The following is a 27,984-nucleotide window of genomic DNA, read 5'->3' as shown; positions in this document are numbered from 1 at the left end:
GTTGGGCCCGCGGGGAGGGGGTGGGGTCGGTCCGGGCTTCCGCGGCTTGGGGGCAAATGCGGAGCCCCGGGGCCGCTAGCCGAGGGCCTAAGGGAGGGTGGGAGGAGTCCGGCGCCAGGCCAGATGGCCGAGGGTGCGCCAGGCCGGCCCGCCCGGCTCGCGCAGCCCCGCGGCGGGGCCCGAGGCCGCGCCCGCTCCTCCAGCCGCGCCGCCGGGGAGGGGTTTCCCGGGACGAGCCGGCCCCTTTCATCCAGGAAGTGAAAGCGACGTCGAGGTCAATGAAAACAAACGGGGAGCCCGGGGGGAAGGAAGGCAAGCGAGGAGGTGGGAGCGCCGCGGCGCGGGAGGGAGCTGCCGGGCTGCGGAAGCGCGAGCGGGAGGCCGGCGGCGATCACGACTGTGCTGCGGCTGCCGCGGCTCGCCCCGGGATGCCCGAGCCCGCGCCGGGCGGCCCCCGAGCTGCACGCGGCGGCCGCCGTCCCGGCCTCTGAGGGCCGCCACGTACTAGCGACGCGCGCGGGGCGCGGGCGGCTGGGTGCGGGCGGGGGGCGCCCGGGGAGGGGCCCGGCGGGCCGGGAGGGGCTGCCCAGGCTCCGCGCTTACCCCATCATCGCGGCCAGCGCCGGGCCAGGAGGATGCACGGCGCCGGGCTCTGAAGCATGGAGGGGGTTCTGTACAAGTGGACCAACTATCTCACAGGTATGAGCCTTAGGGGGCCCCGGGGCGGAGGGCAGCGGGGAGAGGGCTTGGGCGGGCTTAGGCGGGGAGGCTGCGGAGAAGGCAGGTTAGGGGTTCCACCTCCCTCTGCGTGGCCTGCGGTGACCCTCACAGCGAATCGGCTGTGTTTGGTTCCCAGGCTTAATCCCTTTCTCCGTCCCTTGTTAGGGCCCATCTGGCTTGGGAAGGGGACAGTTGGGGACTGCGCACCTTACTGAGGGTGGGAAGTGCACCTGACCACTTCTTTGCCTGCGTAATAATACTCTATTTCTCCTGTAGCTTCTGGAACAATTCCCAGTCACTCTACATGTGTCGTTGTACTCTCTGTCCTTATTCACACTTAATTCAACATTTCATTAATAATAGAATTGTCGGAGTAGAAGACTGGATGGACCATTTAAAAAGCAAAATTTAATTTTAGGAAATCTCTGTTTCTTTCAATTTCCTTAGCAATGCGGTTGAACAGTTCTATCGTTGCAGTTGTCCCAAGGTAATGGTCTTTTAGGGGTTAGTTGTCATGAGGTAGCCTTGTTTGGGAATTCAGGTAAGTGCGTGAAAAACAGTTGAAGAAAGTGCAATACACATAAGTGGGGCAGACAACTCAGTTTCACCCATGAAGTGGGTTGGAAGGAACTCCAGAGAGCTGGGTGGTTTTTAGAAATGAGACCAGCAGGGAAGGGCCTTTTTCCTTGACACCCACAGCCTGGCTTCCTTTAAGAGCCTTAAATCTGAGTTCTAGTCCCATCTCTGCCATCAGCCAACACTAAGGACAAGTCATTTCTCTCTCAAGATCTCAATCCGATAAAACCAGGGTGATGAACTAGTTTATCCTGGAGGTACCTTCCAATCCAGAATTCTATGATCTCACCAAATTAGAGTAAAGGGAATGGGTTTAAAATAAGATTAAATAGCAAACAGGTTTTTTGGTCCAGTATATAGGCAAATCTTGACTTGCCCACTTATTCACTCTGCCAAAAGTACTGCGCCCCTTAGTAATTGTGTGAAACGTTCAACTTGCGTACACAACTGACCTTGCATAAAATCTGCACATGAACACTTTGCAGCATAAATACTGACCTACAGTTGCTTCCATTTTTTCTTTATTATTATTATTAATTACAATGCTAAAGCCAGATTTATAGCAACAAATGCTTTAACATTTATGATACACAGATGTTTTATTTTGTTCTCATTTAAATATTAGTTTGTTTCTATAAATGATATGTTTTAACAGGAAACATTTAGAAAATGAGGCAGTTTTTTATTAAGCATTTTCATTTGGGCAATTATGAGAACAGTTATACTGTTTGGAGAGATATTATATTAACTTTGAGACAGTTTCTATGCTTTGAGATGCAAATCATCATCTCACAATGTCTGGGAGGTCTTTTGGAGGAACTACTTATGCATAGCTCAGAGCAATGGAAGATTACTGAGATGAGTCATAATTTATTCCTGGATGGAAATGTGGTCTTGGTGGCTGCCTTTCTCATCTTATGTGACACTGAATACCAGCTGGTTGAGTTTTTAACCAAATGTGCTTAAAGTTTTAGTATTTGCAGAGCAGTTAAGTTAACTGCTAATATGCAATGTAGAAGCTTGATGAAATCTTTTCTTTGGAAGAATTGTTTTTAAAATTTAAATTTGGTTCAGCATGCCGATTATTAACTTTAGTTCATCTTAGGTCAGAAAGATGAGCAGATGCTCATACCAGGTGATCTTTAAGGAACCTTGCAGTATGATGACAGTGTTCTTTGAGAATCCTTTGTAGAGAATAAGGATCTTAATAACATTTAGTAGTTTAAATAAAAATTATGTGCTTTAAAAAAAAGAATTTAAAAGGAAGTACCTGTGAATCTGATATAGCTTTCTGTTTTATAAATGTGTGAATCAATTAGAGACTGTTTTAGTAAGTATTTCTTCAAAAAGGTATGCAGAGATAATTAACAGTCTTGATTAGATTAACTGTGGTCAAGTTGCTATAAATTCTAAATTAATCATTTTGCTCAATATTTATTTTAAAGAGATACTGAATCACAATAATGTAGGCTTACAAAATCAAACTGGACCTGGGGTAGAGGAGTGTATTTTCACACGCTCTCCTTATTATTTGTTTGTCATTGTGAATTAGTGTTTGGAAAAATAATGTTTTCATTATTTCTTTGTATGCTTAATACAGTATACTTTGATGGATATGCTGCATATCTGTAGTCTCAGGGGTAGCTTATGAAATATTCTGATATTTAATCATTTGTTCAATCAGTCACTTGAGAAATACATTTTTTTTTTTTTTTTTTTTTTTTTTTAGCGCTTGTTATGTGCCATGCACCAATCAAGGTGCTGGGAATGCAGTGGTAAATAAGATAAAATTTGTGTACCAAAATAACTTCTTTTAATTTGCTAAGCTTTGTTAGAGAATATAGTATTTCATGAAAAGAGTTTTCTAAGTGTCTGAAACTTGTTTTTGGACATCTGTCTCTATGAACTGTATTATGCATTCCCTCCTGTGAAATTTAACCTTTTTATGATAATTTAGCATTGTCAATTCAAAAGTATTACAAGTGAAGTCTTTTGGATAGGTAAAACCTGGTTCTGTATCAGGATGTAAGAATGAATCCCCTGTCAGTCCCTGTTTTGGTACTATTTGGCCCTAGAAAAATGGAATTGATAATAATGTATCAGGCTATATAAAGAATGACCAAGCTGAATTGTGATTTAATCGTCACAGAGAGAATAGGGGCAGTCACACTGCCTGCATGGTCACTGTGTTGTGAATCAGTGAACTGTTGTAAATTAGCATGCTCAATAAGATTTCAGAGAACACTGAGTTTAGCTTGCAAGAGTGGGAGTTGAGCTCTGAGGAAAGCCATCTTCCTCATCCCCAGCTTAGCCTTAGAGCCAAGTCTGTGATAGTTGTATGCTCTAGTCACTGAATAAATGCTAATTAAATGAATGATTGCAGTTTGAAGCATTTCTGCCTGAGCTGTGCAGCAGCAGAGCAAGGAGAGAGGGGTGGTAGAAAATCCATGATCTCACCACAAGATTTGCAGCTTCTGTGTAAGAGACTGGACTTCATTCAGCACTAAGGAAGTTTGCTTAGGAAACATTTTATTAGAGAGGGGAAGGTCACATTGCAGAATTAGAGGGCCAGGTGGCACCTGAGAAGTCATCTCATTCAATCCGCTCATTTTGGAGACTAGGCATTTTTTATATTTATTAAAATGAAAGTATTTGTTCCAGGTTATTCAAGTAAAGAATGGTACTAGAGCCAGGGCTAGAATGTTCTGCTTTTTCCATTACATCATAACCCGACTTTGTTCTCTTTTAGGAAAAGAGGGCAGTTATGTTGCACCCTGTGTGGGGCTGTTTCTGAGGACTGGTCTTAAGGGTTATTAATGGGAATATTGTGAGCCAGAATCAAGACATTATTCCCCATATTTATACCGATCTAGAGAATTCCCCAGAAATCTCTGCCAACAAAATGGAGATTGATGCAAGAACATTTTGGGCAAGGCTTGGCAATTAAAAAATTTATTATCAGAATATTATTTTAGATCCAAGAAATAACATGGATGGTAAATTTCAAAGTCATAATTTTCCATGTGATGAAAGTAATTTCTTATTAATCTTTTGTTGTTTATGATCTTTGTAGGTTGGCAGCCTCGATGGTTTGTTTTAGATAATGGAATCTTGTCCTATTATGATTCACAAGATGATGTTTGCAAAGGGAGCAAAGGAAGTATAAAGATGGCAGTTTGTGAAATTAAAGGTAAGTGAATACATGGAATTAGAGGAATTTGAAGTTGGGTAAGTAAAAGCGTTCTTTAGCGTACTCCAAAAAAAAAAAAAAAAAAAAGAAAGAAAAAGAAAAAAGCATTTCTAACCAAGTAGAGATCTTCTAATACATCGTTTCTTTTCAGGAGTGTCGCTTAGCATTGTGAAGCACGGTTTTTGATATTTCTCTTTCTGTAAATATACTTTGAATTGAATTTCAGAGTACTAGTGCTAGTCTATCAACTTGGACTTGGAAAACAATTTTTTGTGGATACCACTTAAGTGTTCATACTGAGTCTACAAGTGTTTTCTTGTAGAAAAATATGGTAAAGATTGGAAGCTGAACTCAAGATACTCTAAGTTTTTGATAAAGTAGGAGGAGGTCAGAGTCATAAACTCTGGTTCTTTACTGAATCAGAGATAAGCTCTTGTAGGTGATAGAGATGTTTTTCTTTTTTTTCTTTTTGGATGATCTTGAGAATTTTGAGGAGTACTGGTCAGGAATATTGTAGGAAGCCCTTCTATTGGAATTTGATGTTTCTCCTATGATTAGACTGGGGTTATAAGTTTTCAGGAGGAAGATCACAAAGGTAAAGTGCCATTGTCATTACATATTAAGAGTATATGCCATCAACATGACTATCTGCTCTTGATATTACCTTGACCACCTGGCTGAGGCAGTGTTTGTCAGATTTCTATACTGTACAGTTATCCTCTCCCGCCTTTCCATACTGTGCTCTTTCCAATGGGGAGAAATAAAGCAATAAGTCATGCTGTAATTTTCATGAAGGAAGGTTTCATGGACCATTGATTCATTAGTGTGTGTGGTTTGAGGTGTGTGAGGTGGAGGTAGGTAGGTAGGTAAGAGAGATCAGGCAAAATGATCATGAAAAGTATTGAATTCTTCAAGGAGAATTGAAGGAAAAACTAAAGCCCTAGAGGAGTGAATGTTAAACTCCTATAGGGAGTCATGGCTATATAAGATACGGAAATACTTTAGCCTGGTATATTGTTACTTGCATGTTCCCTGAAATATACAGGGTTAATTTTGTTGTTCTATTTTTATAAATCATACAAGAAAAGCATGAATTTTAATTTTTTAAAAAAGTGATGATTTTATCTTATTATCCAGATTTGATTTCAAATGAGAACCGATGAGAATCAGACATCAAACTACATTCAAAGTTCAAAGATTTGCCAACTTTGCAGATTATAAAAGATTGTTAGTGACAGAATTCTGAGGCAATTCCAAATGTTTAAGCCATAGCAGTATTTTTGTTTTTGTTTAAAGTAGTCATTTTATTAAAGAATAACATACTCACAGAAAAGGGCACGGATCTTAAATATTAGTTTGAAGAATATGTACAAAGTGAACACACTTAGATAACCACCGCCCAGATCAAGAATTAGAATTATCAGCATCCTAGATGCTGGGATATTATCATGTTCCCTCAGCCACTAATCCCTTTAAAAGGAAATCATTAATCTACCTTTTATCACTATGGATAAGTATTGTCTGCTCTTGAACATTTTATAAATGGAATAAATCAGTATTTTGTGTCTAGTTTCTTTCACTTAACATTATATTTATGAAATTTATCCATATTGTTCTGTGTAATAGTATTTCAGTCATTTTTATTAATGTGTAGTCTTTCTATTGCGTGACTATCCCACAGTTTGGCTATTCATTCTAGTATTCATGGGTATTTGTGTTGTTTTTTTTTTTCCCATTTTGAGACTGTTTCTTTTGTTGAACAAATATGTGAATTTTTGTTCAGTAAATATCTAGAACTAGAGTGGAATTGCTCAATCAACTTTGATAGATAGTAGAGAAAAAATTATTTTCGACACTTGTTTAAACAGTAAGACAGACTTTGTACAAGTTTACTGTGGTAGATTTAGGGACTACTGCAATGGGGAGTAGGGGAGAGAGGTTGGGCTCAACTGTGAATACAAGCGAAAGTGGGAATTTACAGCCAAGGAGCAGGAGGGTGGTATATATGGATGGAAATTACTAACTAAAAGAAACTTCAGGGATAAAAGAGGATTCTGTTCTGGTCAAACCAACCTAACAGGATTCTTGTTAAGGGCAGGCCAAGGTGATCAGACACTACCTGGGGGGATGGTAGGGAAGAGGAATTTGTTCAGATATCCAGGATGGTCAGATAGTGAGTGTGAGGGATTCTGGCTAACCTGACTTGGCAGGATTCTTGCTAATATAGGACTCTATAAGACAGATGGAAGTCCAAGTTTGGACCTAGTTAAGCAGAGGGCTCAGAGGAGCCTGACTGAAATTTTGATTAGGAGAGAATTATTGTCACAGATAATGCCAAACTGTTTACCAAAGTGGTTGTACCAATTTATTTTTCAATTAGCAGAGTATGAGAGTTCCAGTTGCTTTGCATCCTTGCCAAAATTTTGTATCAGCTAAGATTTTGAATATTCTAGTGTATAATGGTATCTCATGGCGGTTTTAACTTGCATTTCTTTAATAACTAATGATGTGGGGTAATTTTTCAGATATTAATTAGCCATTCGAACATCCTCTTTTGAAGTCCCTTTTAAGTTCTCTGGCCCAATTTCTAAATTGGGCTATCTTTCACGTTGATTTGTAAGAGTTCTTTATATAGTCTGAATGATTTTTTTTGTATTGTAAAGGTATTCTCCCATTCTGTAGTTTGCATTTTCATTCTGTTATGGTATTTTTTGCTGAACATAAGTTCTTAATTTCAGTAAAATCCAGTTCATGAAATTTTTAATTAGAACTTTTTATGTCCCTCTTAAGAAATATTCTGTTACCTTCTTGAAATTTTACTATTTTACTTTTTATATTTAGGTCTGTGATTGGCTTAAAATTTATTTTCCTCTATGGTCTCAGGTAGGGGTCAAGATTCATTTTTTTCCCCATTTGGCTGTCCACTTGACTAAGCACCACTTATGAAAAGACCCACCTTTCACCCACTCAACTGTCGGGACATCTTTGTCGCAAAAGGAGTGACCATGTATGTGTGGCTCTTTTTCTGGACTATTTTATTCCAAGGGCCTGTTCTTTCTATCCTGTGCCAATATTATACTGTCTTAATTTCTTTAGCTTTATACTTAGTATTGGATAGTTTAAGTTTTCTAACTTTGTTCTTTTTTAGCATTATTTTGGCCCTTTGCATTTCCTTATACATTTTAAAATCAGCTCGTTAATTTCCACAGATATTTGCTAGAATTTTGATTGGAATTGCATTGAATCTATACTTCAGTTTTGGGAGGATTAAGTTTTCTGATCCATTGGTGTGGTATTTTCCTATATTTAATTAGGTCTTTAATTTATCTTAGTAATATTTCGAAGTTTTACATATAGAGGTCTTGTTCATTTTTCCTAGGAACTTGATGTTTTGGAAGCATTGTTCTTAAGTTTGTTGTCGTCTTAGGTGACTACTTTGGAGGGGACAACCCTTGGCTGATATATAAATTGTAGTATGTTTAAAAATGAGTCATCTTATTTTAGTTTTATCTTGTAGAAACATCATGGAAATTAGAGCATTGTTTTCTTTTAAGGTAGCTGTTGGCGCAAGTAGCAAAAAAGGTTATTCTTGGAGCTTTAGGATTTTAGTAGTTTTATCTTAGCTTAGAAATCTTTTGCACCCATCATTGATCATTTCTCCATTCATGAATCTTCTTACTTTGTTTTACAAAATAAGGCTCTGCTTAGGTTTGTCTCCTGACGTAAGTTCATCTAGAACTTTTCTTGTGCAGTTTTCTGTTTCAGTTTCAACCAGATAGTGCTTTAGTCAAATTCCTATTTTGAAGCCATTTTTATTTTCCGTTTCTTCTTACCTTTCTTTCATTATAATAATACATGAAGTCTCTGGACCAAAGAGTTCAACATTTAGATATTTTGATTATTTTCAGGTGTAAATTTGTTTCCTTGGTCAAATTGTCACCTCTGTTAGAGCAAAGACTCATTTTTTTCTCCTGCTTTATCTTCCCTTCTACCATCACTGCTCTGATTGAGTAAATATCTGTCGATTAATAACAGTGTAACACGAATTTATTCTTACAACAAAGATTTAGGATTGGCTCAGCATCATGCTTGATTAGCTCTCTTTTGTCAGAGTAAAAGGCAGGGCATGCTGTGTAGGAGAGGAAGAGGAGACTGGAGGGAATGAGGGGTGTGTCTCCAAAATACTCAAGCTTTTCAGGTGATTATGATATGCCCATTAGTTGAGAATGATTGTTCTAATGAAAGGTGGCCATAGTTACCCATTTATTGCACTTCATCTTTATGCCAGCCACTATCCTAGGCTTGAGGGATACCAAAACACAGACTCTGCTTTTGAAGAAATCAGTAAAAGCCATGTGACAAGTGTAATAATGTATGTGTATTTAAGGTGGTACAGTTATCCCCAAAGTAGGGAGATCTTAGTTCTCACTTGTCAGTATCACCACTTTGGCACCACCGCCAGCTTGGGTAGATCTGAGAGTGATGGTTTGGAGGGTGCCACTAGGTAGCCCCCTTAGGGAGCAGCACTGCCTGGAACTTGAACCATAGTTTTTGTTGTTTTAGGTATCTTAAACATCTAATACTGTGAAAGAGTGATGATTTGATTCTCTCCAGCTTATTTAAGTCCATAACTGTGTTTCCCCTTTGTTTATCATCATAGTCCATTCAGCAGACAACACAAGAATGGAATTAATCATTCCAGGAGAGCAGCATTTCTACATGAAGGCGGTGAATGCCGCAGAAAGACAGAGGTGGCTGGTTGCTCTGGGGAGCTCCAAAGCCTGTTTGACTGATACTAGGACTAAAAAAGAAAAAGGTAACTACAAATTTTTCCCTTGTTGTGGGAATGTTTTTCTTAAACATAAATGTAAATTGTCATGTTCACTGGTACTTATCTATCCCAAAGAAATAATCAGAAATGTAGAATTTATGTATGTAGATGTTTATCATAGTAAAAAAAAAAAATTGTAAAGAATGCAAAAGTTTGAATTTCGGGGAATGGTTCAATAAACTATATGGTGCTTCCATAGGCTGATATGTCATTGTAGACAGTAAAATGTTTCTAAGGAATTTTAATGATGTGAGAAAATTCCCCATGTTTAAACAATTGAAAAACTGGGATTCAAAATTATAGATTCATTCATTGGAAACATATATAAGAATTAGTCACGTTGTTGCCTTTGGATAGGGAATTTGTGGGAAGGAGACTCACTTTTCACTGTATAACCTTTCATTGTGCCTTTTGGTTTTACCGTGCACATATATTGGCAATTCAAAAGGACTAAATAACAATCAAAAGCAAAGCAAATAATTTATGGTATTAATTCAGTTATATGCAGATATAATGTGAAATAACATATCTTAGTAGTAAGATTGCAGTTGTTTGGTTTTTCTTTTTTATATATTTTTTGATTTCCACAAATTTTTCAGACCTTGTATTAATTTTACAATTAAAAACAATAGAATTTATCTTGGTTAGTGAAAGCAACTAAATATGGGTATTGAAAAATGAAGGCTAAGGATTGAATTTATAACAATTTTCAAATACATGAAAGAACATCATAGATAAAGAGTATGGCTAAGGGTAGGATAAGAAGGAATAGAAATTCACAATAGCCAAAAGGTAGAAACAACCCAAATGTCCATTGACAGATGAATGGATAAACATAGTATGGTATATATAAAATGGAATGTTATTCAGCCTTAAAGAGGAAGGAAATTCTGACACATGCTAGAATATGGATGAATCTTGAAGGTATTATGCTAAGTCAGTATGTGTGAAGATATTATGAAATTAGCCAGTCACAAAAGGACAAATATTGTATGATTCCACTTAATATTGGTACCAAGAGTAGTCAAATTCGTAGAATAAAAAAGTAGAATGGTGATTTCCAGGGGCTAGGAGAGGAGAGAATGGGCGATTAGTGTTTAATGTGTACAGAGTTTCAGCTGAGGAAGAGGAAAGATTCTGGCAATGGATAGTACTAATAGTTGTACGATAACATGGATGCATTTAATACCATTGAACTATATACTTCAAAAAAGTAAAATGGTGATATATTTTACTTCAGTTATAAAGAAGAAATGGACCTAAATTTGTGTCTATTAATTAATTTTGAGTAGGTTAAATAGTCAGGTAAAGCTGCTCTGGTCCACAAAGAGTGCCACTGGTCAGGAGAGATGGAGAATCACCAGTATCTACTACATGCATTTTTTTCTTCCTTCGCTGCTTACACTTCTAGTTTAGAAGGTATTGGCGAGTGGCTGAGATTATGGCTGGATATTTAGTACAACTGAAGATAGTAAAGAAAAGAAAGTAAGCTCTTAATTTAAAAATTTTGAAAATAATTTAATGTGAAAATGAAGCTATGAAAAGAACAGAAGGAAATAAATATTTATATACAATAGTTTTAACTACATTTAAATTTAAAAATTATGTGTGCCAAAATGTACAGTAAAGAAAACTGAAAGAAAGCTGACAGATCTTAAAATGAATCTATAGTATAAAGGACAGATGAAAGACTGCTAAATTTGGTGGTTAAGAACTTGGCAATTTATATATTATTAAGAGAAAATCCAAATATCAGAACTGGATAAATGTGTTATAGAGAAGAAAAGCCAATTTACAAAAGAGGAAATATAAGCACTCTTCAAATGAAAGATGAATAATGGAATGGAAATATCCTGTAAAGATATTCAGTGGTTATCACCCTGTCTCTGGAAATTAATCTACCTAATGATCTCCATGTCAAACATATGACTGCCATTTTTTTTCCATTTGTGTGAAGAGAAACTGTTTCCTCAGGGCCTTTGTATCCTATTTCCAAGGTCTTACACCTCTTAAGCTATAGGTATTTATTATCTATTGTCCACTTTTTAAATTACTCCACTTGGTTGTTTTGCTCCCCAAAATATGAAAATGATCTAATTGAATGTTTATATATGTTCTTTTCAGAAATAAGTGAAACCAGCGAATCTCTAAAAACCAAAATGTCTGAACTTCGCCTCTACTGTGACCTTCTAATGCAACAAGTTCATACGATCCAAGAATTTGTTCACCATGATGAGAATCATTCATCTCCCAGCATAGAGGTATAGCAAAGATGATCCTTTAATGTCTGGTTATACTTTGCAGTACACTGGTGGATGAAGTTCTTCCCATAAGATAACAGAGAAGCGTTTTTATAATGAGTTATTTTCAGCTGTTCTGAGCTCTCCTACTGTAGGCTGTCTGGAAATCTCTAATATCTTCTAGATTATGCCTGTACAGGCATAGTAAAGCAGGAAGCAGCACATTTCTCCAGGGACTCACGGCCTATCTTTGCAGCCAATTGATAATTAGGCTGTTGGAATGGGGGAGAAGCATTCCAGGATTTGTTCTTCAGGATGACTGTTGAATTCATTGGACAACTGCTATTCTCCTTTCTTTTGTAATAAGGTCATTCCTTATTTAATGAGAAATGATAACGTAGCTTTATGAAATAACTTAAAAAAAAAAAATCTCAGAACAGGGAAGTAGGAATCAAAACTCAGATTTATAGGATCTGGCTATGAATTAGCTCTCTGATAAAGTAGGACTAGTAAGCCTTGCTTGCTGCTCTCTGGCTGAAAGACCAGAATGGTTCCCAGTCCCCTTTTGGCTAACTTGGGAGAAGTGACAAGAAATCCTCCTACCTCTCCTGTGGCCTTCTGTTGGGAAGAAATCTTGTGTGAGGTAGCTTACATTTGGTTGTAGTAATTTGAACCCTAAGGCTACATACTGTGTAACCACATGTTCTCTGGAGGTAGGTGGCCTCCCATTTGCTCCAGCAGCTCAAGGACAAGTATCAGGGACCTGGGCTTGTTCCATCTGTCCACTCTGCCATTCTTGCTGTGTTGGTTTTTTTTCTCCTCATGCCCAAGGCTTCAGGGTGACTGCCAAGGCCATACAGAGGCAGGAGGCAGTGGGGTAGCCAGGGTGGAGATAGACCTTCTCAGCTTGCTGTCCTTGGCTTTTATCAGGGAACAAAAATCCTAGAAACTCCCCAGTAGACTTATCATCATCTATTTTTTTGTCTGGGTCAATGGAAACTAGGAAAAATGAGTATGTGATAAAGGGTCATGGAATAGCCATGACTGGCTTACACCAGTCTGTATTCATTTCCCAAGATCTGGGTGCTTTGCTATGAAAGAAAAAAAAAAAAGAATAAGGAGTTTCTATTCTACCAAGGAAGAAATGGGAGACTAGGGCTAGGGTAGACATGAATTATGCCTGCTACTAAGTAACTATGGGTATTCCACTGCTATGATCACCTTCAGAATTTTAATAAGAAATTACTGCTTAGGTTAGGTTTGTCTGAGATAAACTTTGTACACAATTTTTCAGTATGATGTTTGGTTTAAATGCAAAACTTATTTTTTTATTGGAATCTAATTTCATACATTGTTTTCCTGAGAGACAATTCTTACTCATTCATTACTTTAATTTTTAAGGTAGTGCATTTTAAATAGGTCTGAGCATAATCCAGTCAGGTGTCCATTGGGGACAAATTTTCATTACTTGATTATAAGTTAATGCATGATTCCCCATAAGGTATGGATGAGTCTGTTCAATTCTTTGTATATAATTTTTCAGAACATGAATGAAGCCTCTTCTCTACTTAGTGCCACATGTAATACGTTCATCACAACGCTTGAGGAATGTGTGAAGATAGCGAATGCCAAGTTTAAACCGGAGATGTTTCAGCTGTCCCATCCGGATCCCTTAGTTTCTCCTGTGTCACCTTCTCCTGTTCAAATGGTTGGAACTTCGTATTGTTCTTCTAGTAATATTGCATGTGGTTTTGTTTTCGTTTTTATTTCTAAGGGCAGAATCTGGCAGTGGAAGGGAAATAGTCAACAGGTCGAATTTTTTTTTTTTTTTTTTTAACTGCACTCATATTTAGTATTGGAGCCTCTCATCTGGTGGGCTCAGCAGGTGTCAAGGTCCCGATCCCCTCCCTTTGGCGGACTGTGCCATTTACCCCGGTGTTCCAGGAAAATGTTATAATCCTCTGTGGGTGCTATGACACAAAGAAGGCTGGGGAGAACTGTTCTGCTTGGTAAAATCATCACAGAGGAGTGATATTTTACCTACATTAGGATAAAATTGATCAAATCTTTACAGGAGTTGTAAGGGGTTTGAAACAACATGTTATAGGGGAAACACTATTTTGTAGTCTGCATGTGCATTTGAACCCTCCAAGTAGGCTGGTTTCTTAATCTCTCTGGACCTCCTTTTCTTCATCTATAAAATCAAGTATCTTCCATATCAGAGTCACAACAAAGGACCTGACCTGTTTAATGTTAGGTATTTAATGTTAATTTCTTATTTTGTGATCACTGAACAAGCACTGTGTGCAAGGGGCAGTGGGTTTTTTGTCCCTTTCAAGCTAATAAACTTGCTCTAGCATTCTCTGGGGAACTCTGAGCCAAGGGATGGTTTGAAGAGACTTCACATTTTTTTCATCAAACTATTTTCAGTATCTCTATTATAGAAAGAAAAATGCCACCTGGCTACTATTCTAACAATTACCAAAAACTTGTTTGTTGGAAGAAAGGGTACAACTTATTCCTAGGTTCTCTTACCCTCCCCAGCAAATTTAGTTATAAGAGAGTTAGTAAAGGTTTACTAAAGATTATTACCTGTTTTTTAATTAATGTATGATGGACTAATAGTGTCTTCTGAGATAGGTGTACCATGAACATAAGCTTTATGGCTAGATTAGTTTGGGAAGTGCTATGTTAACTTAAACAAATCCTGTCATCTCTGTCATACCTCTTTTATGCCAAAGTGTATTATGAACCTCTGAGAAGCAGAGGCGGTGTGCCGTGTTTCTGAAATTTATTTCACAATTAAACCATTTTTGTTTATTTTTGAGTAACATCTTACAGGACCGTGGTGTTCAGTAGAACTCGGTTGGACAACGTTGGTTTTTAGAACAATTATAGACATACTGTGCAATGTTGAATAACATAGCTGGAAAAAATGATCTTTTGGGGTGGTTATATAGTGCTATGTTTTTGAGATTGATATATAAGGAGTATACTTTTTGTTTTTTTTTTTGTTTTTTTTTTTTTGGTGTACTTTATAGGGTCGAACACGATAAAAATGCCTCAAATCTTCCTTGATTTTGGATTGAACTTCTGAGGAAAATGCCTTCTGTTACAAGTGTTCTATAGTCTGAAGAGGTCATATATATATTTTATGTATAAGAAAAGCTGTAATAATTGTCTCTTTTAAACCAAAACTTTTTATCATTGGAAATCTACTAAGTCAATGTAAGAAATATTGGCTAGAGGCTGTTTATTTTTTTTCACTATGCCATTTTCCTTCATACATAAAGCAATAATTGCGGCTTATGGTAATGAGTTCTGGAGACATGTAACATGGAAAGTAAGATCAGACAGTGTTCATAGGAAAATCCTGTGTTTTTAAAAAATCACATGGGTAAATGAAAAATAAAGCTGAAACATTTGAGAATTCCAAAATTAACCTCATCATTATAACCATTTTATGTAGTCATTTTCCTTGTATCCCTCTTAAAATTAACTTGCATTCAATTATATTTCAAATCACCGTGGAAGTTCAGACAATTTTGAACTCTGATCCACAGATTGAGTTATCACTGTGGTACAGATGGATGTCAGTGGGTGAGTAATCCTAAAGGAAGTGATTTCTGTTAAAGGAGGTGTTGGTGTCCATTTGCATCTTAATGTCAATCATATTAGATGTCCCTGGACTACAAACTGGATGGATCATAACTGTGATCATTTCATCTGGGATTTCTCAGAGCAACTGGCAGTTCATGTTACAAATGTAGAAAGCATGCACGTAATACAAATATTAGACTTAAACTTGTAAGACTCTTCAGCCCTGTATGTAAAAGCAACCATCCTTATCCTTTAGCATAAACTTTGTTTTTCTGCTACCTTGTTAAATATTGAAATGATCTGTTTTACTTGACTGGCTCTTTCTATTTCTTTTTCTTTTTTGGTGGTTCTAAATTATGCTTAGCATTTGCCATATTTATTAATACTCTTCTTAGTTAAATTTTACTTATTTATATTTTAAATGTATGTTTTAGAAATCTATTTGAGGTGTAGAATTCTTCTGAGTTCTTTACAGACTTGAATTATTCATGCCATCTTCCATGAAGACCATACTTTAGAACATCTGTGTAACAGCTACCTGAATAATGAATGATAAAGAGAAGCTTTGCCACCAGACTCTATTACTGCTTTTTTAAAAAAGAGAGCAAGGAAGAGAGACACATTAATTAGAATTTTTTTTGCTTGCTGGGTATACCTTTTTAGCACAAATATTGTAATTTCGGGGGGACTATGTAAGTATACTGTTTTTTATATTTTTATACACATACAAACATGATATAAAATACAAAATTTAGTTTTTGATGTTGAGAAAAGAATACAGTGTATTTTTTAGCATGTGTTGAGAAAGATTACAATTAATAGTTATTAGGTAGAAAGCTTGATATTATGCTAATAATGTTTCTTGAGTCCATAAGAAATAAATTTTTTGGCCAGCCATCTTTTTCTCTGAATAAAGATATTAGAGCTTCATTATTCTGCTTGACTAATGGATTATGCTCATTTTCTTTTTAAATTTCTAGATGAAGCGTTCTGTCAGCCACCCTGGTTCTTACAGTTCAGAGAGGTAAAAGAACCTTTTTTTAAAATCAAATTCTCTCAAAATTATACCTATGTAGGGAATTTTGGGGGCCTTTAACATAGTGCCATGAAATGTAAACTCAATATGGGCAGAGTCTGGTTCTGATTTGCTCTGCATTTCTATCTTTTAGTGTAGGGCCTAGCCCCAGAAGATAGTGAGTAAATTAAAGAATTAATGAATAAATTAACCAGCAAGGTAATCACCTTGACAGCTATTGTACCTTTTTTAGATGTTTGAAATTATATCAGAGGATGGTTAATAGAGATCTGTTTGTGATGTATCAGGGCTCCATTAGGCCTGACCTCTGAACAAGTAGAATATTACTGAAATAGAATTTCAGGCATAAAAATAGTTCCTCTGGATTTAAAGAGATGTCATTTAACACTCCAGATAAGGTAAGGGTATTTCAATTGTTGAAGACCTTAAAATTTAATGATTTAATTTAATTTGCAGGAGTAGCCACTCTGTAAGAGAACCAGTGTCTACACTTCACCGATTCTCCCAGCGACGCCGAAGAACCTACTCAGATACAGACTCTTATAGTGATATTCCTCTGGAAGACCCTGATAGTAAGTTAGATGGGGTCTGTCTCTTTCTTTGGCCTATTAAGCAAAACTGCTATGGGGCTCTGTAATTGTTAAAATGAAGGATGCTGACAGGTGAACACTGTACTTGGCCCTTGGATTAATTCCTTAATTCCGAGCTAAGCAAACAGTATATAATCAGCAGAAATTTGTATATCCTCTTACAGACACCTTTGTTATTAACTAGAGAGTGCTAAATATCTCTGTAAATACCATATCGTATCTATATCAATCAATCTATCTCTATATATCAAACACCAAATCTTTTACTCCCACTACATTTTGATAATCATTTAGTAATTTTCTACTCTCACTACATTTGCATTTAAAAAATATTTTAGAAGACTAAATTGTAGGTAGGAGTTAGGGCAAGTTCTAAGAAAAAATAAAAAATAAGAAAAAATAAAGGCAAGTTCTAGGTTCAAAGGAAAAAAAACAGCATTCTTAAATAATATGAAATGGCCAAGGAAAGTAATTCTTTCTTATGGTGGAAGTGAATTACGGTTGCATTTATTTTTGTACCTTTTTCTCCCTTGCCATTTAAAGAGTCAGCAGAATGTGATTGAGTACTTTAGGAAAGATTTTGTGATTTATGGTAAATTTTAATTATTTTTCTCTTCAGAGAAAACTTTGGAAGTGTGTCAGAATATCTAGTTAGATATTAGTGACCATGATTTTCAGTGAACCCAATATGATCTCATTATTACAATTCCATTAATAGACTTTTGCTTTTCAGAATCTTTACTGTTATTTCATTATTGTAATAATGAAATATGTAGGATAGAAATTACGTACAGTTTCCAATTAAGGAACATACTATGTTCCAACAGCTTATTTGTAAGTCAGTTATGTGAACAACCCATTTTATTTCCCTTATGGAAATGACATGACAAATAGTGGTTAGATTCTTTAGATTGTCTAGAAGAGCCCAGTAATTCATCATAGGGCTAAAATGGGATGCAACAGTGATATTGGATTAGAATGTAGAGTTCATGAAGATGGTGGAGATTCTAAAAGGGACTGCTGGCCATTTTCAGATCTTTAAATGATGATATTTCTTATGCATTTTTTGTTTGTTTGTTTTTTACAAAACTAATAATCTTTATTCATAGAGGACTACTCTGTGCTTATTACCATTTTGAATTTAAGTTGAGACAGTGGTTAAAGACATGAAGAGAGGAAAAGTGTGAGGGTGAGAAGGGGAAGGGAGAAACAAACTTTCCTGGGCTAATTTAGTACAACTTGGAAGAGATAGGAAAAGAAGAAGGGTTAAGGAGTTGTTAGGTATGGGGGAAAAATGTTACCTGAGGCAGGTAGTATATACATTCTGATTTACCTTGTTCTTTCAGTTCTTTATATATGACCCTTTTAATCCACAGCTCAGGAAAGAGTTCTGTATGCTGCTTTATACTTTTCTCTAGATGCCACTTACTTTTTTCTTTAACATTTTCCTTTATGATACTTAATTTTTTTTTAAAGCTAGCCATTTTCATTAACTCTCTTCTGTTTTAGGCACTGTGGTCCTAAATTTTTGAAGACAGTTTTCACATATGTTCTAAGTGTAAATACTTATTCTATTTAGTATTCCCCAATTAAGCTGTTAAGGGTTTAACAAAACTAGTTACACATACGTGCATGTACACACCCACACACATACATGCATATATACTTATATACATTCATATATCTTAATTCTCTAGAACTTTTAAAATTGGTAACTAACTATAGGCTAGGTCAGAAGTTTTATCCTTAGATTACCTTTTGTTTATCCTAAAGTTTAGTGTCTCAGTTAGTTGACAAAGCAGAGACCGAATTAGTTTTTTCTTAGAAAGTATATGTTTTACAATTGAAAGTCTTAGTTGAAAGTCTTTATCCCAAAATATTCTTTTCCTTGAGAGATGCAGGTGCTCCTAGTTTTTATTAACTAGATTAAAATATATACATATAAATAAAAGTAATAGGTGGTCATGTTAAATTCAAATGGTTTGTACTTAGAAAAGTGCAACTATCTGCTTTGGAACAGAACCATGCCATTGCGATTAGCTGTGTTCAGTTGCAGCTGCCATGATAGTTTTGTTGCATTCCAGATGGAAATACGGGATGTTTCAGTGTGAGGTACCGTCTCAGCTTTGTTCAGAAAGTCTGATAATAAAAAAAGCAAGACCTGAGTTGGTCCTGGTCCTGTTACCAATTGTGTGATCTTGCGTTAGGCATGTAACCTTTTTTGGTTCTTGATTTCTTTGCCTAGAAAGAAAGTATTCTAACAACATTAAAACAATCAGGTTGAGAAAGCAATAGGTAATTAAGAAAGACTTAAGTTCCATTCAGCAGATATTTATTTATTGACTGCTCATTATGTGTCAACCATGATTCTGTTAATGAACAAAATAAATATTTCTACTTTAGGTAGTTTCGTAATTTATCTTATAAATTCTGAAGTTTCTCCTTATGACTGCTAATAGTAGAAAAGTTAGATTTTTCTCTCTTAAACAAACAATCAAAAAATGAGCAGGAAGCTAAAGGAATTTCACCTCCCTGAATAGGAATCTTAAAATGTTCTTTCACAGAGGATTGGAGTTAATAATAATAGGATGCTTAACCTTTTAATCAATTTTTTAATAGGACCTGTTCACTGTTCAAGAAATATACTTAATGGAGATTTGGCATCAGCAACCATTCCTGAAGAAAGCAGACTTATGGCCAAAAAAAAATCTGAATTGGAAGATCCTCTTCCATCCTTCTCTTCTTGAGGAAACGGAAGTGTCCAACTTCCTCTAAGTATTGCTATGCAAAAGCTGCTGTAATTAAACTATGTTATAGGGAGTAGTTTTTCCCTTAGGAAAAAGATTTCTCTGCACTTTACAGAATATTGTAAAACAAACAAAAAAACAACCCACATACCTTTGAAGTGTATTTTATCTTTATATAGTTTATTTGCAAGAGTATTTTCCTAATAACTTCACAGTATGAATGTGCATCTTTTTTCTTTTTAAACAAATGATGGTGTAACATTTTGACATCCATAAGGTCAAATGTAGATATTTTTCTAAAAAACTGTGAGGGACTGACAGCTTCGTCAGTGTGTATCGTAGCTTATAAACATGAAATCTTATAAATATAAGGTTTCAGTTTGACAGAAGTGTAATATATGTAGCTTGTGCCATGGACCAAATGGTCACTTTACCCTAGCTGAAAATGAGTTACGATAGCAGCTTGATGGTGATCGTACTGTATTCCTTTAAGCAAAAAGGAAACATTTAGTATTCTGAATATTTTTAGCCCAAATACCATGACATCGAGGATTTCTTTATAAACCAGACTATGCTGTCCTTCACATGTGAAGTTGACATTACTGATTTGTCAATACCAAAATGTTGGGTTAAAGTATTTAATTTCTATTTATTTATTATTCTGTTGCATTAGAAAAATTACCTACCAAATTCAAGATTTGTATACATTATTTACACTGTTCTAGAAAAAAAAGAGGTTAATGCTGTAGTGACCTTGCTCACGTCCACAAGAGAAATAAATGACTTTCAATGGAAGAGGATTTTAGTGCTTTTTTTCCTAAAATAGACATTAAGCTGCTGTTGTAAGGTATTAATGTTTGCAGCTCTTTAGACTATCTGGAGACATCTTTTATTTATGAATATTTATACAAGAAAGGAATTCTGTCAAGGTGACTGCTTTACATCACTCGAGAGTGGCATTATTTAATTAAAGAACAAATACCTTTTTTTGGTAGTGCCTGTCCATACCTATTGTCAGTGTTTGCCTTGTAAACTGTTTTTTAAAATTCACTTTGGAGTGACAGTTTTGTCCAAGGTCTTGGATGAGGAGCACTTTAAAACAAACTGGTTTGGTGTTTTTAAGTTAATCATGTGTTTAATAAATATGTGGTTTTTGCATTCAAATTTTTCATATAATACATTGTATTTTTTACATTTATTGATATTCTGTCTTTATTAAGTGCTAATAGTATTCTTTATTGCTTTGTTTTATTTGTATAGTCAGACCTCATAATGAACATACAAATGAGGCATATTTTTAGTTTTATTGCCTATGAGCTTAGAATAGTGTGGCTTATTTCACTTTAAATTTCTCTTTTAAGTTTATGTGGGAATTTTTTTTGAGTCAATATTTGTATTTACTAAAATAAATCTGTAATTATAGGCTTTCTCCCGTAAGTTTAAAATGGACATATACAATCTGTAATCATTAATATACATTTAGATAAACCGTATGCTACTGAAAGTATTTGATTTTAAGTAGCTTATAGGTCATTAGACTATATCAAGTGGAATCTTTTTTTCTCATCTGTTGTACTTCATATGTCTAATTTGAGAAAAAAACGTTTGATAATGTAAGTTTTCATGTTGAGTAAGTAATCATTTTTAGCTTTCTTTTTCTTTTTTTTTTTTTAGTAGTAAGAATTTGCATAATGATGACCATGGAGGTCAAGGTGCTACTGATAGGGAGTTTTTCTGGTAGGGTTTGTTGTTGTTTTTTTTTAACTAATAGGCTTATAATGAAAACACTGTAACAAGATTTTGAACTCATAGAAAATAAATCCATTAGATTGCTTTATCCAAAAAGCTGAGTTCCTAACCAGTTTTTTATAAATATTTTTTAAAAATAAAATATCATTTCTGGTTCATATCATTTTCTCCCCTTGAAACAGGTGCTTTGAACAGGTTTGTTATATTCCTAAGTATGGCTTTTATTGTGACTTAAAGCCGCTTTTCTTCCTTTAGAACCAATGTATTTGCGAAGTCATTTTTTTTAAGGGGATATAAATGTATCTTGAATCACATCTAGGTCTTGATCAGTGAATGGGTAGCACGAAGCAACCTATAAAGCTTCAGGGAGACTTGTGTTTTGAGGAGCCTTGTATATTTTCAAGTGTGCTTGACTTTTCTGAATTTTAAGAAAAAGGTGAACCAAATAAGAACAATTATGTAAGAATTTTAGCCTGTCAGGATTTTTTATAATGTATAATTATTGGTTGTTCCTGTTTCGCTTTGTCTAAGCCATGGGATTATTGAGAAATTTGGAGACTCTTGGAAGGTATATCAGTGATTGTCTAAGCAAAAGCAGTGCGTGCTTTTCTTCTCAAGTACCTGATTTCTATTGTGTGGGAATCGCAGACCTTTGTGATTAAAGTAACTTTGATGAGAATTCTTTTTGAAATGGACCAAATTCAAACTTTTTTATATTATATTGAATTATTGTGTTATCTGCAATCAGGACAAGTCCAGAAATGGATGCTGTTGATTCAACTTTAATTCCAAGACAAGAGATAAAGTATCTACATTTTCACAGTTGCCATGAAAGCTTTGACCCTGAATTATTTTGCTTATTACATTTAGTGTTTGGAATCATCACAAGATCTCAGGAAACGTATCCTTGTAATATGTCAGTATTATACTACTGTTTATACTAATCCTGTATACATTATAATACCATTAATTTGGATTCTACCAATTCTTTACTTTCATTAAATGAAGTGCCTCTGGGTCTGTCTTTTGAGCCGGGCTATTGCCACTTGGTGCAGAGGGAGTGCCCTAGCCTCAAAAAAAGCCTGGTTAGGCTACAGTAGTTCCATTGAGGAGGTCGCTCTTTTAATAGCCCCAGTGGGTAAGTAAATTGTAGCTGGTACTTAGACTCTTTTTTTATGTCTTTCCAGTTTCCCAATCTTCCTTTCTTTGAATTCATACCGAATTTGTAAGTTTAAATTATTTTAAATTTAGCTTTATTTTTACTAAAGTAATTCATGCATGTAGTTAAAAAAAATCAAATAGAACTAGAAGGCTTATAATAAAAAGGAGTACCTTTTCTTTACCCCAGCTTAGCACCCCAGAGACAATCACCTTCAGCTCTTAGTGGTTGGTTGTAATATTTATCTTTCTATTTGAAAATAATTATATTATTTTTCTTGATTTATCAATTTTAGAAACGATTCTTGAATTCTTATGGCAGGGAGGATTTATATTCCTTTCTCCCTATCCCTCTCAATATAGGTTAATCACAACTTTTTGTTAAATCAGTAGATAATGAAAGTAGTTCACTCATGAACCCAATGGTTCATGGACTGTCATTTCCTTTGTACTGGAATCTTATTTTTCTCAAAATGAATAATTGCTTGGTTTTAAAATTTGATTCTTTTTTTATGTGTTTATCACAATGTTTACCCAAAAGCTTAAATGCTCAAAAAATGTCAGATAATCTGTCCATTTCACTTTCTTACTTTTTGCCCTTTGGGGACATTTCTTCCACAGTTTAAAGGATCTTTTATCGTTTGGACTATTACTCTCTAGGCCTGTGCACAGCTTGGTGGTCATTTTGGGACCCCTTTCTTTTTTAGTCTCTGTTGTGTCTCCTGTTGATTGGATCTTAGTGACTTCCTTTTTCTTTATTTAGTGCCCTTTTTTGCCAAAGTGTATCCACCACGAAAATTCCTAGGAAAAGGTGCATGAGAAGTAAAGATTTTGAGACTTTACTCTTGATCAATTGGTAATTTGGAGTCTGTGTTGAAAATAATTTTTCCTTACAATTTTAAATGCCATGCTCCATTGTCTTATAGCATTCATTATTCCTGTGAAAATTCTGATACTGGTTTTTTTTTTTTTTTTTTTTTTTTTTTTTTTTTTACATGGGGCCTGTTTTAACACTCTGGAAGCTTTTATTAGCTTCTTTTCACCCCCGACACTTTTCACCCCCGACACTTCATGATGATGTGTAGGTTTTCATTCATTCATGTTGATGGGTACTTGACTTGGTGGAGTCTGTCATTTTGTAGGCTTGTCCACTTCAATTCTGGGGAATTTTTTGTTTTATCTTTTTGATAATTTTCTCTCCTCCATTTTCTTCATTCTTTCTTTCTTGAATTGTTACTATTTGAATGTTGGACCTCATAGATTGATCCTCTAATTTAAAAAATCTTTCTAGTTGCTCCTTAAGTTGTATTTGTTCTTTTTGTTATCCTCTGGCTCTTCCTTTGAATTTTTTTTAGCTATATATTTTAATTTCTAAGATATCTCTTTTCTCTGTTCTTTTTTCATAGTCCTCAATTCTTATTTTACAGCCTCAATGTCTTCTCGTTATCCCTGAGGATGCTTACCAGTTTTTTTCTTATGCATTTCCTGTTCCTTGCATTGTTTCTCTTATTTTCATGTTTTCATATTCTGTTTATTTGTTGTAGACTATGTCTTCTATTCTGAAGGCTTTCATAGAAAATTAGGTCATTTATTCATATTAAGGATTAGGGACCAAAAAATTAATTTCATAGGTCTTTGTGTATAGGCCATGTTTATCAGTTTTCTGAAAGGCCATCAAGCAGAGAGTTGGCGTTTTGTGGCATCCCCTAATTTCCTGTGGAGGTCTATCCTTTGGAAGTATTCAGTTTCTCTAGAAAGGACTCTTGGGTTCTGGCAGCTAGGTAGAAGAAGAGGGCTGAGGATACCACAGTTTGTATGGCAGCTTTTACTTAATCCCCCTCTGGTGCCCTGCCCCACCCATCCCAGTCTTCCTCTGTGGTTTGTGACTCTCAGGTTCAGTTTCTTCTGTGGATGGAAGTTGGTACTGGGTGGGCTGTTTGCTGTGGAGGGTGGGGAGAGGACCTGGCGTCCAGTTACTCTTTTACAGACTTTTAGTCCTATTTTCAGCCCTGTATCTCACTTCCTTTTTCTATAATATGTGGAGTTTTCCAATTCTGAACTTGTTAAGAGATTGGTAAATTGTATTTAGGTACTTAGGCTTTAACTGCCTCTACTTTGCTAGGTTAGTTATTACACTTCCTCCTGGTTTTTATTTGTATAAATCTGTTGAAATCTCATGGCTTTGTAATCTGTTCTCTTTGTCTTTGTCGATTAATACCATTTATATTCCCTTAATGCCTTTTGGTGGAGTTTGGGAGCTCTAGAAAATAAATGCATGGGCCAGTCTATCATATTTAACTGGGAGTCTAGATTTAAATTCTAATAGTGTGCAGAAAACAGAATTTCTTTAGTATTCTATAATTCTACTCTGTAAAACTTTTTAATTAATATGCTTTTACTATACTGCCTACCTCATAGAACTACTATGAGGATTAGAAGAATCATACCTGAAAAGCACTTAGAATAGTGCCTGGTATGATTCTAAGTATGCATCAAGTAAATTAGCTATTATTAATATTGTTGCTACCATTATTATTACCACTATCACTCTTAATTCATTAATCCACTTAGACTTGAATGAAGGTGTTTTCACCATAGGAGGAATTGCAGATACATAGGGAAATCTGGTATCTGATAATATTGACCCTACATTTAACTAGACTTCACGTGCAATTTTCAGGTGTTAAATTTTATCTAAGATACAGTAAAGCCTTAAAAAACACAATCAGTAATAGTCTAAAAGTTTTAAAAAGTATATAATAACAATTTTGATGTGGTTTTAAGCTTTATTGGTATTGTGTTTTTATCATCTAAATATGAAGCATAGAGAATAAAATTGTGGAGATGATGTTTATTATGCCCTACCTATTGCCAGTAGATGCAATACTTTGATATATAGAGAAGAAGAATAGAGATATAGTGGACTCTAATCACTACATCTATGACCTTCTTGTGGGTGGCTGTATACTTTTCAGAAAATGTGAATTTATATAAAGCAAAGTGCCTGCATTTTTTCACTTGTTTTAAATATCATCTTCGTATCTGGATGGAGGTTATGATAACACAAAATTCTAATTCTTAGAGGTGAAGCGGGAGGAGGTGATCCCATTACTCTTTTTATGGATAGTGAGATGCACACTTTGAGAAAGGGGATTTTTATTTTTCCGGAGATGTACATTCTCCCTCACTAGAGTCCCATGGTGGTGAGAAATGGCTGTAAATGCCAGTACAGATGAGAAATATCAATACAGGTGAGATGAGAAATTTTTCTATAAAAAGAATGGCCCACTGCTTAGTATGAATAAACTTCCATGCAAATTATCAGGATAACTTTGGCAGTACAGATGAAACTGTTAGACATGGTTAGGGTAGGTAAAACAGTACCTGCTGTTAGCATGATGCCGGCATTTTGTTGTCTAGATGTGAATATTACTGTCCTCTCACTGTTTGCTTTGATGTTTCATCTCCAGAGCTTTGATGTCTACATCTTGGAGCCCCTTATGCTGCCTCTTCTCTAAATGCGGTGACTAAACTATATATTTTCACAGGATGGAATTTGCCTTTTCTGTCCCACAATGTGCTTTCCCTCAAAACAACTTTTGTTGGTCTCTTTGATAATAAAACATTTGGAACACTTTCCACGGGCCAGTTGCTTCACCTCATTTTAACCTCATAACAAGATATTAAAGAGATACTAAAGTATAAGAATACAAGAGCAACCAAAATGCACAGAACGAGGATTAACGCATATGTGAATGATTAGAATGATGAATGTTTTATTACTGTATTCTAAAATACTAAATGTTTAAGTGATCTGTTTAGTATTTTAGCTCTTGACTAGTATCAATTGTTGAATAATTGAGCCAGAATTTAATCTCAAAACCCAACATTTGTGGCAGGGCGTATTAAGTTCTGATTAATTGAACTAGGTAAATCAAATGAACTAATGTACGAGGATATTAACACATTAAGCAATTCCTTTGACATTAATGAGGGGTAATATATTCAGAATATCTTAAGATGAATAAAATGTATGCCTCTGTAGTGAATTTCCTCCTTACTTTTATTCTGTCAGAGTGAGAGGAGGATGCTGTTGATATTCTTTGTTCTTTGGAAAGTTTGTCACAAAGACTGTTTTATCCACTTAAATCTCAATACCAGACTTGGTAGCACAGATAGCAACAAAGGAGAGAATTGTGTCACGAGGGATTCATAGCCACTACGAGCTAGACTTACACATTCTTTTCTTTCTCAACCTCTCTTGATATTAGTAGGCGGAAGTGATCATTTTGGATGAGATGTAGCAGTTTAGGAATAAAGAAAGTTATGTGTAATGAAAAAGAGGCGTTCTGGGAAAACTGCAGTCACACTCAGTGCCATCATCTGTCTCTCTACACTCTGAACTTTAATTCTGGGAGAGCTGGGTTATTTCCCACCCTTCCTCATTTTTTAAAAGCAATACCTGAGGATACTCTATTAAATGATCATTTAGACAATATGAATAAAGTGAAAGTTCACCTTGACACTCACTTCCTGGGATAACCACTCTTTTCTGGTGTGTATCCTTCTAGACCTTTTCCTTGTGCATTGACTTTTATTTTATGTATGTGTACATTTCACTTGTTCAGAGTAGCACGTTAATAAGATGATTAAACAGTGGCACATCTATATGATGCAGCTGGTAAGGAAGGAGATGAGTCTATATATATTTACTAGAATTTTTCACATGTTACAATGATTCTGACTTCTGCCGTTACTGACCTGACAGGCATTCCAGCTCTTATTTTCTTTTTAATCTTTCTATGCAAAGAAATGTAAATTGATTGCTTTTTCTAGATGGTTGGAATGAGACAATCCTAGAGGGTCTAGTACTTTTCTTTAATCGTGTGTGTGAGTATATGTGCATGCTGGTCTGTGTGTATAGTTTCTTGATTGTGGACAATGCAACTTGGAATCATTTTGTTTTGAGATAATAGCTCTATATTTAGTTTTAAAATTGATTTTACAAGTTTAGCTACAAAGGATAAGACAAGTTTTCTGTAGAAGTTATCATGACTTGGTCAAAAAAAGAGTTGTGTTTTTTTTTGTTTGTTTGGCAGCAACCGAAAGTATGGCCTAGAGCTTATGGGTTTAGCACCCAGATTTCGGTCAGGGAATGTATACATGTCCACTTGATTAAAAACCTTCATTTGGCAACTTATATGGTACATTAGTAAACAATAATACCTTCTAAGTATTACCACCAAAATCAGACTCGATACTTGAATTATATAGGAAATATCTATATTCTGTCCTTGTCCTCTGGTATTTGTGGTTACCAGGAGTCGCTAGGTTATCCAAGTGTTTCAGCTTGCCTTCAGAATTGGCAGACCCAGAAGACTGTCTGGGGCCTCTTGCCATGATGCCCCATCTTGGCCGAGGCCTTAGAATACAAGTCATTACAACTTCTATTTGTTTCTTAGTAATTTTTTGGTTTGTTTTCTTGTTTTGCACTGGTTGGCCAGAGAGAAGTGTGTGGCAATAAATATCTGTGATTTAGCATCGTGA

At 35.7% G+C, this 27,984-nt stretch overlaps 1 protein-coding gene across 1 annotated transcript; it reads left to right on the top strand.

Moving 5' to 3' along the window:
- The first annotated feature begins 260 nt into the window (after nt 1-260).
- Nucleotides 261-27,984, top strand: PLEKHA3 (pleckstrin homology domain containing A3). Its single transcript, XM_036236731.1, has 8 exons — nt 261-699; nt 4,370-4,486; nt 9,147-9,302; nt 11,442-11,578; nt 13,101-13,265; nt 16,138-16,181; nt 16,650-16,765; nt 19,403-27,984. The coding sequence occupies exons 1-8, from the start codon at nt 660-662 to the stop codon at nt 19,528-19,530; spliced, it is 903 nt and encodes a 300-aa protein (XP_036092624.1). The 5' UTR covers nt 261-659; the 3' UTR covers nt 19,531-27,984.

This window comes from Rousettus aegyptiacus, unplaced genomic scaffold, assembly GCF_014176215.1.
Source record: "Rousettus aegyptiacus isolate mRouAeg1 unplaced genomic scaffold, mRouAeg1.p scaffold_m13_p_2, whole genome shotgun sequence".
Classification (NCBI taxonomy): Eukaryota; Metazoa; Chordata; class Mammalia; order Chiroptera; family Pteropodidae; genus Rousettus; species Rousettus aegyptiacus.
Note: the sequence above shows the minus strand (reverse complement) of the source record. Positions and strands in the feature narration are given on the sequence as shown.